The sequence below is a fragment of the Penicillium robsamsonii genome (assembly GCF_028829455.1).
Source record: "Penicillium robsamsonii strain IBT 29466 chromosome Unknown utg000003l_segment0_segment0, whole genome shotgun sequence".
Classification (NCBI taxonomy): Eukaryota; Fungi; Ascomycota; class Eurotiomycetes; order Eurotiales; family Aspergillaceae; genus Penicillium; species Penicillium robsamsonii.
The window spans coordinates 5,459,376-5,471,946 of NW_026643221.1; the positions used below are offsets into that span (position 1 = coordinate 5,459,376).

The following is a 12,571-nucleotide window of genomic DNA, read 5'->3' on the forward strand; positions in this document are numbered from 1 at the left end:
GATGTGAACATTGAAGAGTCAAGCACTGACCATTCAATGTCAACCTTGAAATGCTAAAAAAAAAAGTCCGAGCCACATCGTTAAGGCTAAATTCTTCCGTAATACTCCGTCTAAATCCCCTCATCCAATAAAACCTCCAAGTTACGCTCCATGCATATTAGTCTTGCCCAATTAAAAACCTAGACTCCCCCAAACCCGAGTATCGACACCCGCCGGCTGCAAATCAGATCACATCACACATTTAGAAAATCATCGCGCTTGGTGCGCTTTATCAAAACAAACCCAAATCTGGCATATGACCCGCTTAGTAGATCTCAAACCTACAAATAGACCTCGGTACGGGGACTACCCAATGGGGATGAAAAAAGTACAGGGTGTACCCGCTCTACTATTACCATGTATTTTGTATAAAGACTATGTGGAGACAGTGAAAATTGAAGAGGCTCGGGGTCCTCGGGGACCATGACGAGCGGATCAGACTAGGGGGCGTATGATATACTTTTAAACATGAGCTATCCCTTGAATAGAATGTAATTGCGGGAAGTGTAAACGTAAATACAGACTAAAGAGCCTTAATACCTGGTTATATTCGTAGTATAAGGAAATCCATGAGACCCGAATATACTAGCCCAGGAATCTGATTATTTGATCTTATAGATTGAAAAGTACGCAAGTTGCTTCATCGAGAAGGTGGAGGGTGGATATACGTATATGTGCAAGTACCCAACAACTTCAATCCCAGACTACTGCCTAATAGAGTAAAGCCTAGATAGATTCTCCATAAAATAAGCAAGCGAATGGTGTGCATAAAGGAGGTAGGTGTGACTCCCAAAACGTCGGATTCGACTAAAGCGGGTATATAGTCGCGTTTGAAATTTTTGTCCTTCACGGCAAGGTACACAGCCGCGCTAAGATGCTGTCGGGCCGGCGGGTGATTTACTTTTCGTGTGGTACGAGGTACCCTATGTGCATACCGTACAGAGTATAGGGTAGGCTAATGCTAATAGCCAATAACTTCTCACACTGGCCGGTCAGTTTGGAATCTAACCAGATTCTCCTCGCATGCCGAAAGGAAATTGATAGCAGCTCACGGGGCTAGGATATTTCTGGTTGAAGTCTTGATTATATGGACTTTTGCCAGATAGTAGGTTAGAGCCTCTGCAGGAGCACTGATCGGGGTCAGCCCGCAGGCCTTGTTCTCCAGTTTTGTCTTTTTTCGGTTTCCCTTGCATCTGGCGAACGGACCAATCGTTCATATAAGTTCGGTCTGGTCTTCAAGCCTCAGTTGTATTTGCTGGATTGCTACTCAAGGGATGATGCAGCGCAAGGAGGTTTGTTTTTCTTATGCAACTGACCTGATTAAGTCTTGTTCTTGACCTTGCGGAGGGCGACAATTTTGCCCGAGCTGGTGGGGCAGGTGTGATGGGCAAGCGAATTGCGGTGGTCGAGATATGACAAGTAGGGAGAGGGGAAGGAGGGGGGAAGACAACTAGATCCCAGAGGGGTCAGAGAGTACTTCAGTCTCGAGAGAGCCAATAGGTCAGGTAGATCCTATCAGGTCCACATGGAACCGAACCCACGTGGGAACGCATCAAGCCAGGCCTCACCAGGAAGGCAAGTCGGAAATCTTGACGTATCAGTTGCACAGACCAATGTGGCAATAGGATGGTCAAAGTCGAGATGAGATCTCAACGAACGGTGAAAGTCTGTGTTGTACAATCTGTACACATCACATTTCCTTTTTGTGGTTATATGAAACCAAACCGTGTCGTGCATGATGGGCAGAACAAATGACACTGGATTCCAAATCGATGGGTAGGTCTGAATCGACCTTTAAGATGAGTCCTGGTAGATTTGCGAATCTGCGTTTGCTATGCAAAGAAGCGGGAGAGCCCCGATCGTGAAGAACGATGTCGTGTCCCGCGAGATGCAAGGTTTGTTCTGAGCTCCAACTCCATAATTCCAGTGGAGATATCTATGAAGCGCATCTAGGCTACCCGCAGAACAGATTGTATAGTGACAGAGTCATATGTCCAGGTACTGTGGCAGAATGGAGGTGATCACATTTCAGCTGAGGCGGGCAGCGGCATAACCGTGCTTACATCGTCGAAAAGGGCCTAGATACTCTGTAGTGATTGCTATTAAATTTACTTATTAGTATTGTGGTATTCAACCTTTAAGCGTTACGCATGTATAATTCTAGAAATACAAATCAGAACATAATCCGTAGCTTAAGAACCCTCTGTAATATTCGTGTGATCTGTTTCTGGGGACGAGACACGAAGAGAGTGGCAGACTGGGGTTACGGTTGCAATATGGTTCTGGACTTTGTCGTTGGCGCATGTCAACACTACCTTTCTAGGCTATACTTGCCCATTTGTGCACCTCTCACCAGCCCTATGATATTAAAGGTAGATACAATCACGTCAATATGATATACTGTTGATGTTAGTCCTGTTTATGTATCTTGTTTCACCCCCTATCTAGACACTGGTCTGAAATGCATCGCATTTACTGCCTAGGTATGCCAATTGCACATCAGGGTCTCAGTTTAATGCGAGGAACCCAACCTATTGCGTGACCGCTATGCAACCTTCCGTGTTGCCTCCCTTCGATATATGTGGGGATTTTTGTCAAGGGCGAGGATCGCCTGCATCTTCCCCACATGGAGCCATTCCAATAGTCCTGTGAAGTGATCCTCGGTGCTGATTGGATGCAAGCTAGGTCTGCTGCATACTTATTCGGGTGCTGGGGTTTCCTCCGATGCGATTGTCTCTGCGGTACTCCGTACTGTGAATAGTACTCCGTAGTACATGGCCCTAATCATAGGGAACATGATCCTTCTTAGTACTTCAGTATGTAGATGGATAGCAGCGGAATATAATCCCAAGCTTGGCGTTACACTGCGAGCTAAGGATTTGAGCTCTAAGAGACCTTCATAGTAGAAATGGAGCCCAGGCTATAGTAGCATAAGTGTTCGGTTTTACTCTGTACTTATTGGGAGGCTGGATTTTGGGTTTCTTAGTTGTCGATGTCATGTTTGTGGTTGCCCCCTTGCGTTCGCCATTGTATATCTAATGACTCTAGAAACTTTATTCCAGATACCTACATACTGCAATATGCATGGCGTGCAGTCACTATCTGCACGATAGGCCCGTGTTATCTTGGAGGTTATGTCTGTTTAGCGAAGCTCAGTTTTTGGAGAAGAACTGGGAGTTAAATACCGATAGAATAGCTGCCTAGTGTCTTCCCCCATCCCTCGTTTTCTATTAGCTAAAAAAAAATAGCTCGCAGGTTTTGTCAATTTCCATGATATCCACTAAAATCAAGACTTTGGGCGACGCGTAGCCACAGATAATGCAGAGCTGAAGATCTTGACCAATGCGCCGCCCCGAACCCAGGAAGCGGAAAGAAGGGTGGAAACGGCAGATCGACAGGGCAGCTTAAAAATGGAACACAGCTTGGATACTATGCCTGTCGACATTGAATGCTGACTTGGAAGACCCGTGATTGAAAACCATGTAACCCTGATAGCCCCTTAACGGTGGCAAGAACTTGTGATCCAACGACCAGAGTGGGATGCCTTGGAATTTGCAATCAGTAGAATACCATACTTACATCATCGAAAGAATGGACTTTGCTACTAAGGTTAGGTTCGGGTTGTTTTTCATTCCGAGGGTTTAACTCAGATCCCGTTCATGCACGTCAAATCCCGTACCATGTTGGCTATGTTGTATATCTTTGATACGGTGGATCTACATCCCGACGCAACTTGGAGGATTCGAATTAATCAAGAAACACTCAATCAAACAAAGAACATCGTCGCCTAGCGAAGTCTTGGCTCAACGCGAATCGAGCACTATTGTACTGTAAGCAGCCCCAAATTGTGTATCCATACTCCATACTCCGTACACTACGTACCCTACAGACCACGAAGTCGTACCCCACCACGATCCTTCAATCCTTCATCTTGTCAGCGGCTGAAGCGGGTGACTGCACAGACACAAATTCAACGGTCAAAAAAAAAAAAAAAAAAAAAAACAGGAATGCTGGGGCAACTCTGTGTCATTGTACCACTTTCAGTCCGCGCGTTTGACTCGCTCAGAGGACCTCCGACTGGGGAACACCATTGAGTCTTCTGTGGTACAGAGGTCTTGAGCTGCATCCTGTTCAAGCTAGGGGTAAACTGTGCTACTGCCTAAGTTAGGAAGAAGAGCTAAATGAATGAGGTTGCCAGGCTCCAGTATGATATCACCGGGCACAGGTGATTAAATGGGATATCAATTCAATACACTTTCTATCAACCAAAATAGTAAGCCCCTGGAGCCCGTGGATGATTCCCGTCGTCAACCATGGATGGAAGACGGGTAACCCCGAGCCCCGAGATTTCCTTCATACGACGTCATGTATTTCTGGTATTTACAATCCCAATCCGACTACATATTTCTATGTTTTATATATTGTACATCGTACAGGGTATATATATATAACACATTCCAACTTCTCCAGTTGAGTCTTCCAACGCCCCTAATGTGTATTTGGATCAAACAGTCCAGTGCACGGGGAAGAGCAAGGTGCCCAAAGCCCAGGGTTGCTGATCAGCCCCGACAACCATCTCTCTGGGAGCCAGATGGATAAAGTATCCCTTCGAATGATAAGTGCGCTGAAGGAGGGGCTGGAAGCTTTGAACATCGCCGATCTGGAGCTGTGTATATACGCACTGATTTGAGCATCAAATTCCAACAGAGTTTTGTCTTGAGTTGATGTTTTGGAAAAGCAAATGCCCCTTGCGAGTTGTTATCCGTGACCGAATCGACGGCCAGTGCGGCGTGTGTTATTGGGTGCTTGGGGCATTGAGGGATATTTAACCTGACATACATACATACCCCTCCATTGTTTTCGGCTATACTTTCAATATTCTTACCTTTTGGAATAGAATCATAAATTGGATGTTGATTTGGATATCTTCTAAGAGTACCCCGTTCCCGAGTCCTGGGTACTGGGCAGCGATCCATGTCCGACATGGGTCATATCAGTATAATGTGAAATAAGAAAAGAGCCCGAAAAAAAACAAAGAAAAAAAACAAAGAAAAAAAACAGAAATATTAAAACACAGAGATTATTACTCGAACTTTGACCCTCATCGTAAGCCATAAATCCCACCATAAATCCAACTGTCCAAATCAGTATATACACTCCCGGGTGAATCAACTTGCATGGCTGGCGCATTTCCCGGCGAAGCGGTTGACCTTCGGGCGGCAAGTTCGATCCCCGTTCCACGCGGAGGATCCTAGCTTCGATCATAGTATTCTATTACATCTTATGGAGGCATATACATATTGTATCCAAAAAATGACAATATTAATTTCGCTTCTGCAGAGCATCTCATATTTCCCAGCCGCCGGACCCACTGCCTGTTTAAATCAAAAAAGAAACTACAAAGCAGACCTGTCAACTAGAGATGTTTCTCAGGGGTCTATATGTGCTATTATATATGTGATATAAATGGGTTAGGAAAAGCCAAAGCCATTTAATTATTTTCTTTTTTTTTTCAAGGTATTTGATCACGATTCTAAAGTATTTAATCCAGGGAGGGGCAAACAACACCTGTCGATCGCTGTAATTATAACTGTGAATTTATGATATTATGTTATGTTCCCCCCTCCCCCAGTTTATATTATTTCTTCCCTGACAAATTTTCTTACTCCTTTCAATAGGATCTTATATCTTTGAACTTGAACTTCCAAATTGACAGTGATAAAACTTGTACCGATCTACAATATCCAGTGTATCAACCCCCGGTATTGACTACCCACAACTCCAAGCACAGGTACGTTGTTATATTACAACCTTACCATACCTGACCGAGGTACCAACCGCGTACCCCATGCGTATACTGGTACATATACTCCGTACATCACCCAACCTTGAAAGGTTCCCATTTTCCCCCTCCTTGTGGCCCAACCTTGTACTTGTGTTTGCGATCTATCTGATATACAGTGGATCCTTTCTTTGAATTTTTTTTAATTTCATTTTTCCTTGATATTTCCATAACTCGGCCTAACGGGCCCCCTGGTCGGATCATCGCCGTAATCTGACTATTTCTTTGTCTAGCTCCACACTCGGTTGTTGCGACATCACCGCATTTTTGTGAACGAAACCCGGAGCTTTAGGCACGCTATTTGATTCGCTTCTAACGGCGCGATCTGGTTTCATTGTCCCAGCTTTTGCTCCTTCTGCCATCAGATCTACCGATCTGCCATTTCATTCCTTTTATTGCATCCTCGACGCCAACCGAGAACACCATGTTGGTTTGAGTCCCGATTACCAAGCTAGATTGCTTCTCAACAGGAAATTGGATATACCTAGTGCCAACGACCCGGGCTAGTTGCGACAAGGCGGCGCCTGGAAGCTTCAAACCCCTCACAGCCGGACCCTCCATTTACAATGAGTCGCATGCCTCCCCCGGAAGGGCATCATGCGCACGCGGGCCCGCATTCAGCATACGAACCATCATGGCGCCCTCCATACCCCCCGTCGTTCGATAACCACCCCTCCGACTCCCGCCGCTCTTCCGCAAATTCCCAGACACCCCTACCACCGCAACCGCCAGGATACCCTGTGATGCCCAATCGTGAGCTGCCGCAGTTAACATCGGAAGGCCCATATGGTCGTCCGAATGGTCATGGTCATGGCCTGCCCCTGCATGCGCCCGTACATTCCCCGCAGGACCCAATTCCCCCTCACCCAAACTTTCACCAGCCGATGAGTGGCGCGCCGCACGAGGGCTCACCTGATTATCGCGCACGTATGGGCTACCCACCCCCGGATCAAATCAACAGCGCCGAACATACACCCGTGTCAGGCGTTCTGCCTCCTGCCTCACAGTTCATGACACCTCAAATGACGAGTGCTACGCCGCCTGCCGGGTACGACCAGGCATTTTACCAAAACCCGTCGTTTGGTGCACGTCAGCGTAAGGCGAACAGAGCCACACAGGTATGTTAAAGCCCAGTGGAAGTCGGAATGGCTTCGGGGAATTTTTCGACTGACACTCGGGCTATATAGGCTTGTGATCAATGCCGAGCTAGGAAAGCGAAGTGTGACGAGGGACGGCCGAATTGCAGCCACTGCAAAGAGAACAGTCTGGGCTGTGTCTACAAGGAGGTACCACCGCACAAGCAAGAGAAGACTACCCAACTGGTATTGGATCGGCTCTCCCAGATAGAGAACCGCATGGAGGAGCGTTTCGAAAAAATGCAAAAGCAAATGCAAGAGCAAATGCTCAACAAGCCGGGTAAACAGCCACAGACTATCCAAGAACATTCTGCCCTCCCACCGCCACCACCGCCGGTCATCAAGCAGGACCCGCCCCTCAAAACAGAGATGCCTTCGACCCAGGCCTCAACTCCAAATGTTTTGGATCCCGGGAGTCAGGATGTAGGCACTTCAAAATTTGGCCAACCCGTTGGAGCCTTGGACCCGATGCTCGAGGACCAGAAGGAGGCCGAGGGAGAGCTCTCCATCCCAGTGGAGCACACTACTGCGGCTCACAAGTTATTGATGTGGCCGTCCATCAAGAGGCTGCTACACCCTGCAGTATATGACGAGGATTATGTGATGCGATTGGAAGAAGAGCGCGGTCTTATCAGTATATACGGCCAAGGTGAGATCTCATTCACTGCCGATGACAGTGAATTACCCATAGGCTCCAAGGATACCCGACCTGGCGGTGCCCGACCTGATGGGGATGGCGCAGGGCCAGAGGCGGACGTCGACATCGACGAATTTGGTCACATGAAGCTGGATGCTACGACTGCAAAGCGCTACTATGATAGCTACATCGCGCACATGTTTAAGCTTCACCCATTCCTTATGGAGGGCGAACTCAATCTCAAGGTCGATAGCTTCATCCGATGCTATTGCCCACCCAGTACATCGCCGAGTTCAACTTCCAGTTACACACGACTAGCTCGCGATGGTCCGCCGCCAGCCAAAAGGAGGCGGTCAAACGAAAACCTGGGTGTGCGAGGCGAGTATATGGAAACTATCTCGAACCCGGTGCGGCCACGAGTCGGTAAAAATATTGACAATGCCTTGATTATGCTGTGCATGGCCATCGGAGCTATTTGCGAAGCTGGTGCACCTCTCCCTGGGCCTATCATGGACAAGAATATCGACTACCTCCGCCAGGTCATCCCTGCTCCGCTGCCACCATTTGCTCCCCCGCCAACAGTAAATGGGACATATGTCACCAATGGTGTGCTCTCCCCCGCAAACTCTGACTCGGCGGCTATACCAGTGTCGCTTACGAATTCACTGTATGGTATGCCGATGCAGGCTAATAGCCAATCTTTCCCATCGGCTCCAACGGAAAGACTACCAGGCCTGTCAAGAAGGGATGTGACAAACACGAAGGATGCACAAGGAAACAAGAAGAACTACCAGGCCATCCCTGGCCTGACTCTCTATGGGTACGCGACCTCAATATTGGGCAACCTGCAGGGTGGCAACGAGCTAGAACATGTCCAGTCCGGGTTACTTGCCGGCCTTTATGCCGGCCAGTTAGCCCATCCTTTCCAGAGTCACAGTTGGATTTCTCAGGCCTCAAGGGCTTGCCAGGTGCTTGTGAGAACCAAGCGATATGAGCGACTCGAAGAGGGGCCTTTGCAGGACTTATACAACTTCGCGTACTGGACTTGTCTGCAATTAGAGAGTGATCTTCTCGCCGAGCTGGACATTCCAGCGAGTGGCATCTCCCGCTCCGAGGGTCGGATGGCTATTCCGAAAGGAAAATGGACAATCGTTCTACCAAACGATCTTAACGCACCCCAAACGATGATGATGCTATTCTATTCTGCGCAAATTCATCTGCGTAAAGTCCTGAATCGAGTCCATACAGACTTATATAAGGTCGAAAAGCAGGGCCAGACACGATGGTCCTCCACCGTTCAGGAGGCTCTGAGCCTGAATCTCGACCTCTGGCGTAAAAGCCTACCACAAAGCATGCAGTGGGAGGAAAACGACCCACCAGCAAACGAAATCAACGCTGCGCGCATGCGTGCCAAGTACTACGGTGCCCGGTATATTATCCACCGACCTCTTCTCTACCACGCACTACACTATGGTCACACAGGTGCCCGCGTCGGCCCAGTCGGCCAGTCTTTAGTGGACTCACCTACCTCCCAACACTTGTCCCCCTCAATGCTACACAGCGCTGCTCGGGCCCCGAACATGGCGCGTATGTCTAGTGACATGGGCTCTATGCCGGCTGCAGTCTCCACTGACTGGCAGCCTCCTAAAGTCCGTTTACACGACCTGCCAAAGAAGCTGAAAGCTGCCTGCGACATCTGCGTTAAATCAGCCATTAAGAGCACGGAGGCTTTTGACGGTGTAGGCGGACATCGATTGGTCGTTACCAACATCTTCGGCACTGCCCATGCGTAAGGAATCCTCTGACACCCGTTTCCAATGACTACAGATATAGAGATAATGCTAACATGTTTTCTTCGCAGGCAATTCGGCAATATGCTCGTTCTTTCTGCCACTTATATGTCAAGTCTAAAGGAGCTCGTCGAGGCAGATCAACTCGAGCGTCTCCTCACACGCACAATAGGCTTCCTCATCCAAAGCGAAAACATATCCCCCACCCTCCGCGCCGATGCTCGCATTCTCACCGAGATCCACCGGAAGATCTTCGGCCGTCTTCCTGACATGGGGCAAGCCACCAACATGAGCAGTCACACTCCGAGCATGAGCAGCCATACCACCAGCGCGAGCTTCCCTTAAATGTGAATCTAGCGTCAGAGTTCTTCCCCCCCGTTCGTGTGGGTTTCGCAACCTGATATCTGATCCTATATCCTTATGAACACATAATGCATTGTCCCTGTCCCTTTAAGCCCGAGCCCTTCCACGCTCGATATTTGTTATCTGTTTGTCATCTATACCTTGTGCACTATACGGTTTTTTTTTTCATTGACGATATCCCAACACTATCCAATTCAACACTCGATACCCGTGCATCTGAGACCGGATCAGATTACTATAATTTTATTTGTGGTGATTGATTGGTGCGGCTTATTTTCTTACGTCAAGCAATCTCACCTGTTCTTTCATTGCCTCTCTTAAGGTAATGACTGGATTGGCTTTGACTCGTTCCCCCCCCCCTCTCCCCCCTCTCTTCTTACTTTTTGTTTTTGGGGCTGGAAGCATTTGGTGGTTTCGACGGTCTATCCCTGCGGAGATACGTCTCGGGTAATGGAGTTATTGTGTCTTGTGTGGTTAACCTACCTACATTGCATGCATCTCAAGCCATACATTTCTGTAGGCTTTTCTTTTTGGATGATTTTACAATATGCGAACTTATTTCTGTTGATTTGGCTGTGCCAATCGTTCTCATGTCCAATGCAAAGGTTTGCATTTCGTGTTGGCTTTCTGTTTTTTTTTTTTTTTTTGAATTATACCTCATCTTCAGTGCGGGATATATTTTGGGGTTTGTTTGCTGTAGATTTTCTTTTCAGTAGTCTATAGGTTTGGACAGGGATCAATTGAGATGAAGCCTAGAACCTTGGAAATACCTGTGGACCGGACCAAGATGGCGTTTTCCAAAGTTGTGGGCCCTTCCACTCCCACGGTTTCATCACGGCTGGCTGATATCAAACCACAATTATCTAAAGTTTAATTAGAATAAATTGGGCGATTAGGCATATGCCTAAATTTGGCTATCTTAAAGAATCACAGAGATATCAACTGCATGCTGCTCGCGGGCCTCGGCTTCCCCGCATTTTGCCGTTCAGGAGTTAATTTTGAGGCACGAGTCAGCTTACTATTTAGATGGTGTATAAAAAGACATCTGTTATCTTCAGCGTACAATCTTTGATATCTGGGTGGAAGTAGATAGATACTTCAATTTCTAACATGGCGCCAAATGCAAGCACATGGCTCTCGAGAGAAGGTATTGACCCTTCCTATAACAACCAGCCAATATTAACAAACAACCAGGCTTCACGGCTGATGTACTGGGCAGCTTCATCTCTCGGAGTCTCCTAGACCCCTGGAAATTACTCCCCATTATTGCTCTGGCTCATTATACAGCTCAAGGTCGTGATACCGCCAAATCGCGCCCAAATCTCTACAAGGCCCTCAAAGTCCTAACAGCTCAAAGTCTCATCAACCGGCTGAACAACTGGCTCGACCATCGCACGCTAAACAACAGGGTCAACGACACATATGACTGGCACCGCGAAGTTGTAATCCTAACAGGCGGCAGCAACGGGATCGGCCGACGCATCGCCGAGCTGCTCGGGGCGCGCGATATCAAAGTCGCCATCCTGGACATTGCCCCTCCAGCAACCGATGACGTGCTACCAAACAGCGTACGATATTACGAATGCGATATAACCTCTGTGAGCAACATTGCAGACGTAGCGTCCAAAATCCGCGCCTCATTCGGCCGGCCCAGCATCCTAATCAACAATGCTGGCATCTGCACCGGCAAAACAGTCCTCAAAACAACCGCAGCCCAGACGCGCCGCATGTTCGAAGTCAACACGTTCGCGCACTACTGGCTCGCGCAGGAGTTCCTGCCTGATATGATTGAGGCAAACCATGGTATGGTTGTTACTGTTGCGTCGCAGGCTGGATACACCGTCACGCCTAATATGGTCGATTACTCGGCTTCCAAGGCTGCGGCTATTGCGTTCCATGAAGGACTTGGTGCTGAACTGGTTACGCGATACCATGCGCCTAAGGTTCGCACTGTGCTTGTTACCCAGGGCTTTACTAGGACCAATCTCATCAAGGATCTGACCCCTGAGGATACTTGGTTTAATCCCCTGCTTCACCCAGAGACTGTTGCCAAGGAGCTTGTTGAGCAAGTGCTCAAGGGTGAGAGTGGGCATGTTGTTGTTCCTGGATCTGCTGGATGGGTTGCAAAGAGATTCAGGGGATTGCCTGCGTGGTTACAGCATTCGTTGAGGTGTAAGTTAGAGAAGTTGATGAGGGCTGATTAGGATTGTGGCTTGTTTGAGCTATTATTTGTGTGTTGCTGCATATATTGCACTGTTATTGGCAATAATAGGAATTTGGATATACTGTTTTTGGTTGTTAGCGATGGTACAGTTAGCATATGGCTGTTCTTGTATATGTATTGAAACATACTCTGTACTCCGAGCCATGAAGTCGATAGACTTGGACTAAACATCTTTATCAGATGTATATGTGAGGTACGGAGTACGCCGTATATAGATGGCTGGGATGTGAAGATGTGACGAAACAGTCCCAGCCCCATGCTGGTCTGTGCACGATGCTTCACCGCGATTTTGATTCGCTCCACTTGTTGCACCAACAGTTCATCAGCGCTGTCAGTCACATTTTTTCACTGTCGCATTTTTTTTTCAGATCGTTTGCATATCATCTCCCTAACACACAAATTCCATCCTGTATTCGACACCATAGCAAGAGATCAAGGTGAAGTAAAAGCGCCACAGGTTCAAGTTGAGATCCACTGGGGGCCTTTCCGGGTACAAGATCCACGGGTCAGCTCCGTTGTTTACTTCCCCCCAAACCCATA

The 12,571-nt window shown here is 47.8% G+C and overlaps 3 protein-coding genes across 3 annotated transcripts; 2 read left to right on the forward strand and 1 right to left on the reverse strand.

The window, feature by feature from the left end:
* Positions 1–4,543: 4,543 nt before the first annotated feature.
* On the reverse strand, positions 4,544–4,894 carry N7447_006816 (uncharacterized protein; the record flags this gene model as incomplete). The annotated part of the gene is given in 3 exon segments (XM_057231078.1): positions 4,544–4,699; positions 4,722–4,869; positions 4,887–4,894. 3 exon segments carry the CDS (start codon positions 4,892–4,894, stop codon positions 4,544–4,546), a joined length of 312 nt encoding a protein of 103 aa, XP_057086168.1.
* A 1,553-nt stretch (positions 4,895–6,447) lies between these two features.
* Positions 6,448–9,789, forward strand: clcA (putative C6 finger domain protein; the record flags this gene model as incomplete). The annotated part of the gene is made up of 3 exons (XM_057231079.1): positions 6,448–6,999; positions 7,069–9,443; positions 9,516–9,789. The coding sequence occupies 3 exons, from the start codon at positions 6,448–6,450 to the stop codon at positions 9,787–9,789; spliced, it is 3,201 nt and encodes a 1,066-aa protein (XP_057086169.1).
* A 1,128-nt stretch (positions 9,790–10,917) lies between these two features.
* Positions 10,918–12,011, forward strand: N7447_006818 (short chain dehydrogenase/reductase family protein; the record flags this gene model as incomplete). The annotated part of the gene is made up of 2 exons (XM_057231080.1): positions 10,918–10,954; positions 11,002–12,011. The coding sequence occupies 2 exons, from the start codon at positions 10,918–10,920 to the stop codon at positions 12,009–12,011; spliced, it is 1,047 nt and encodes a 348-aa protein (XP_057086170.1).
* Between the last annotated feature and the right edge of the window lie 560 nt (positions 12,012–12,571).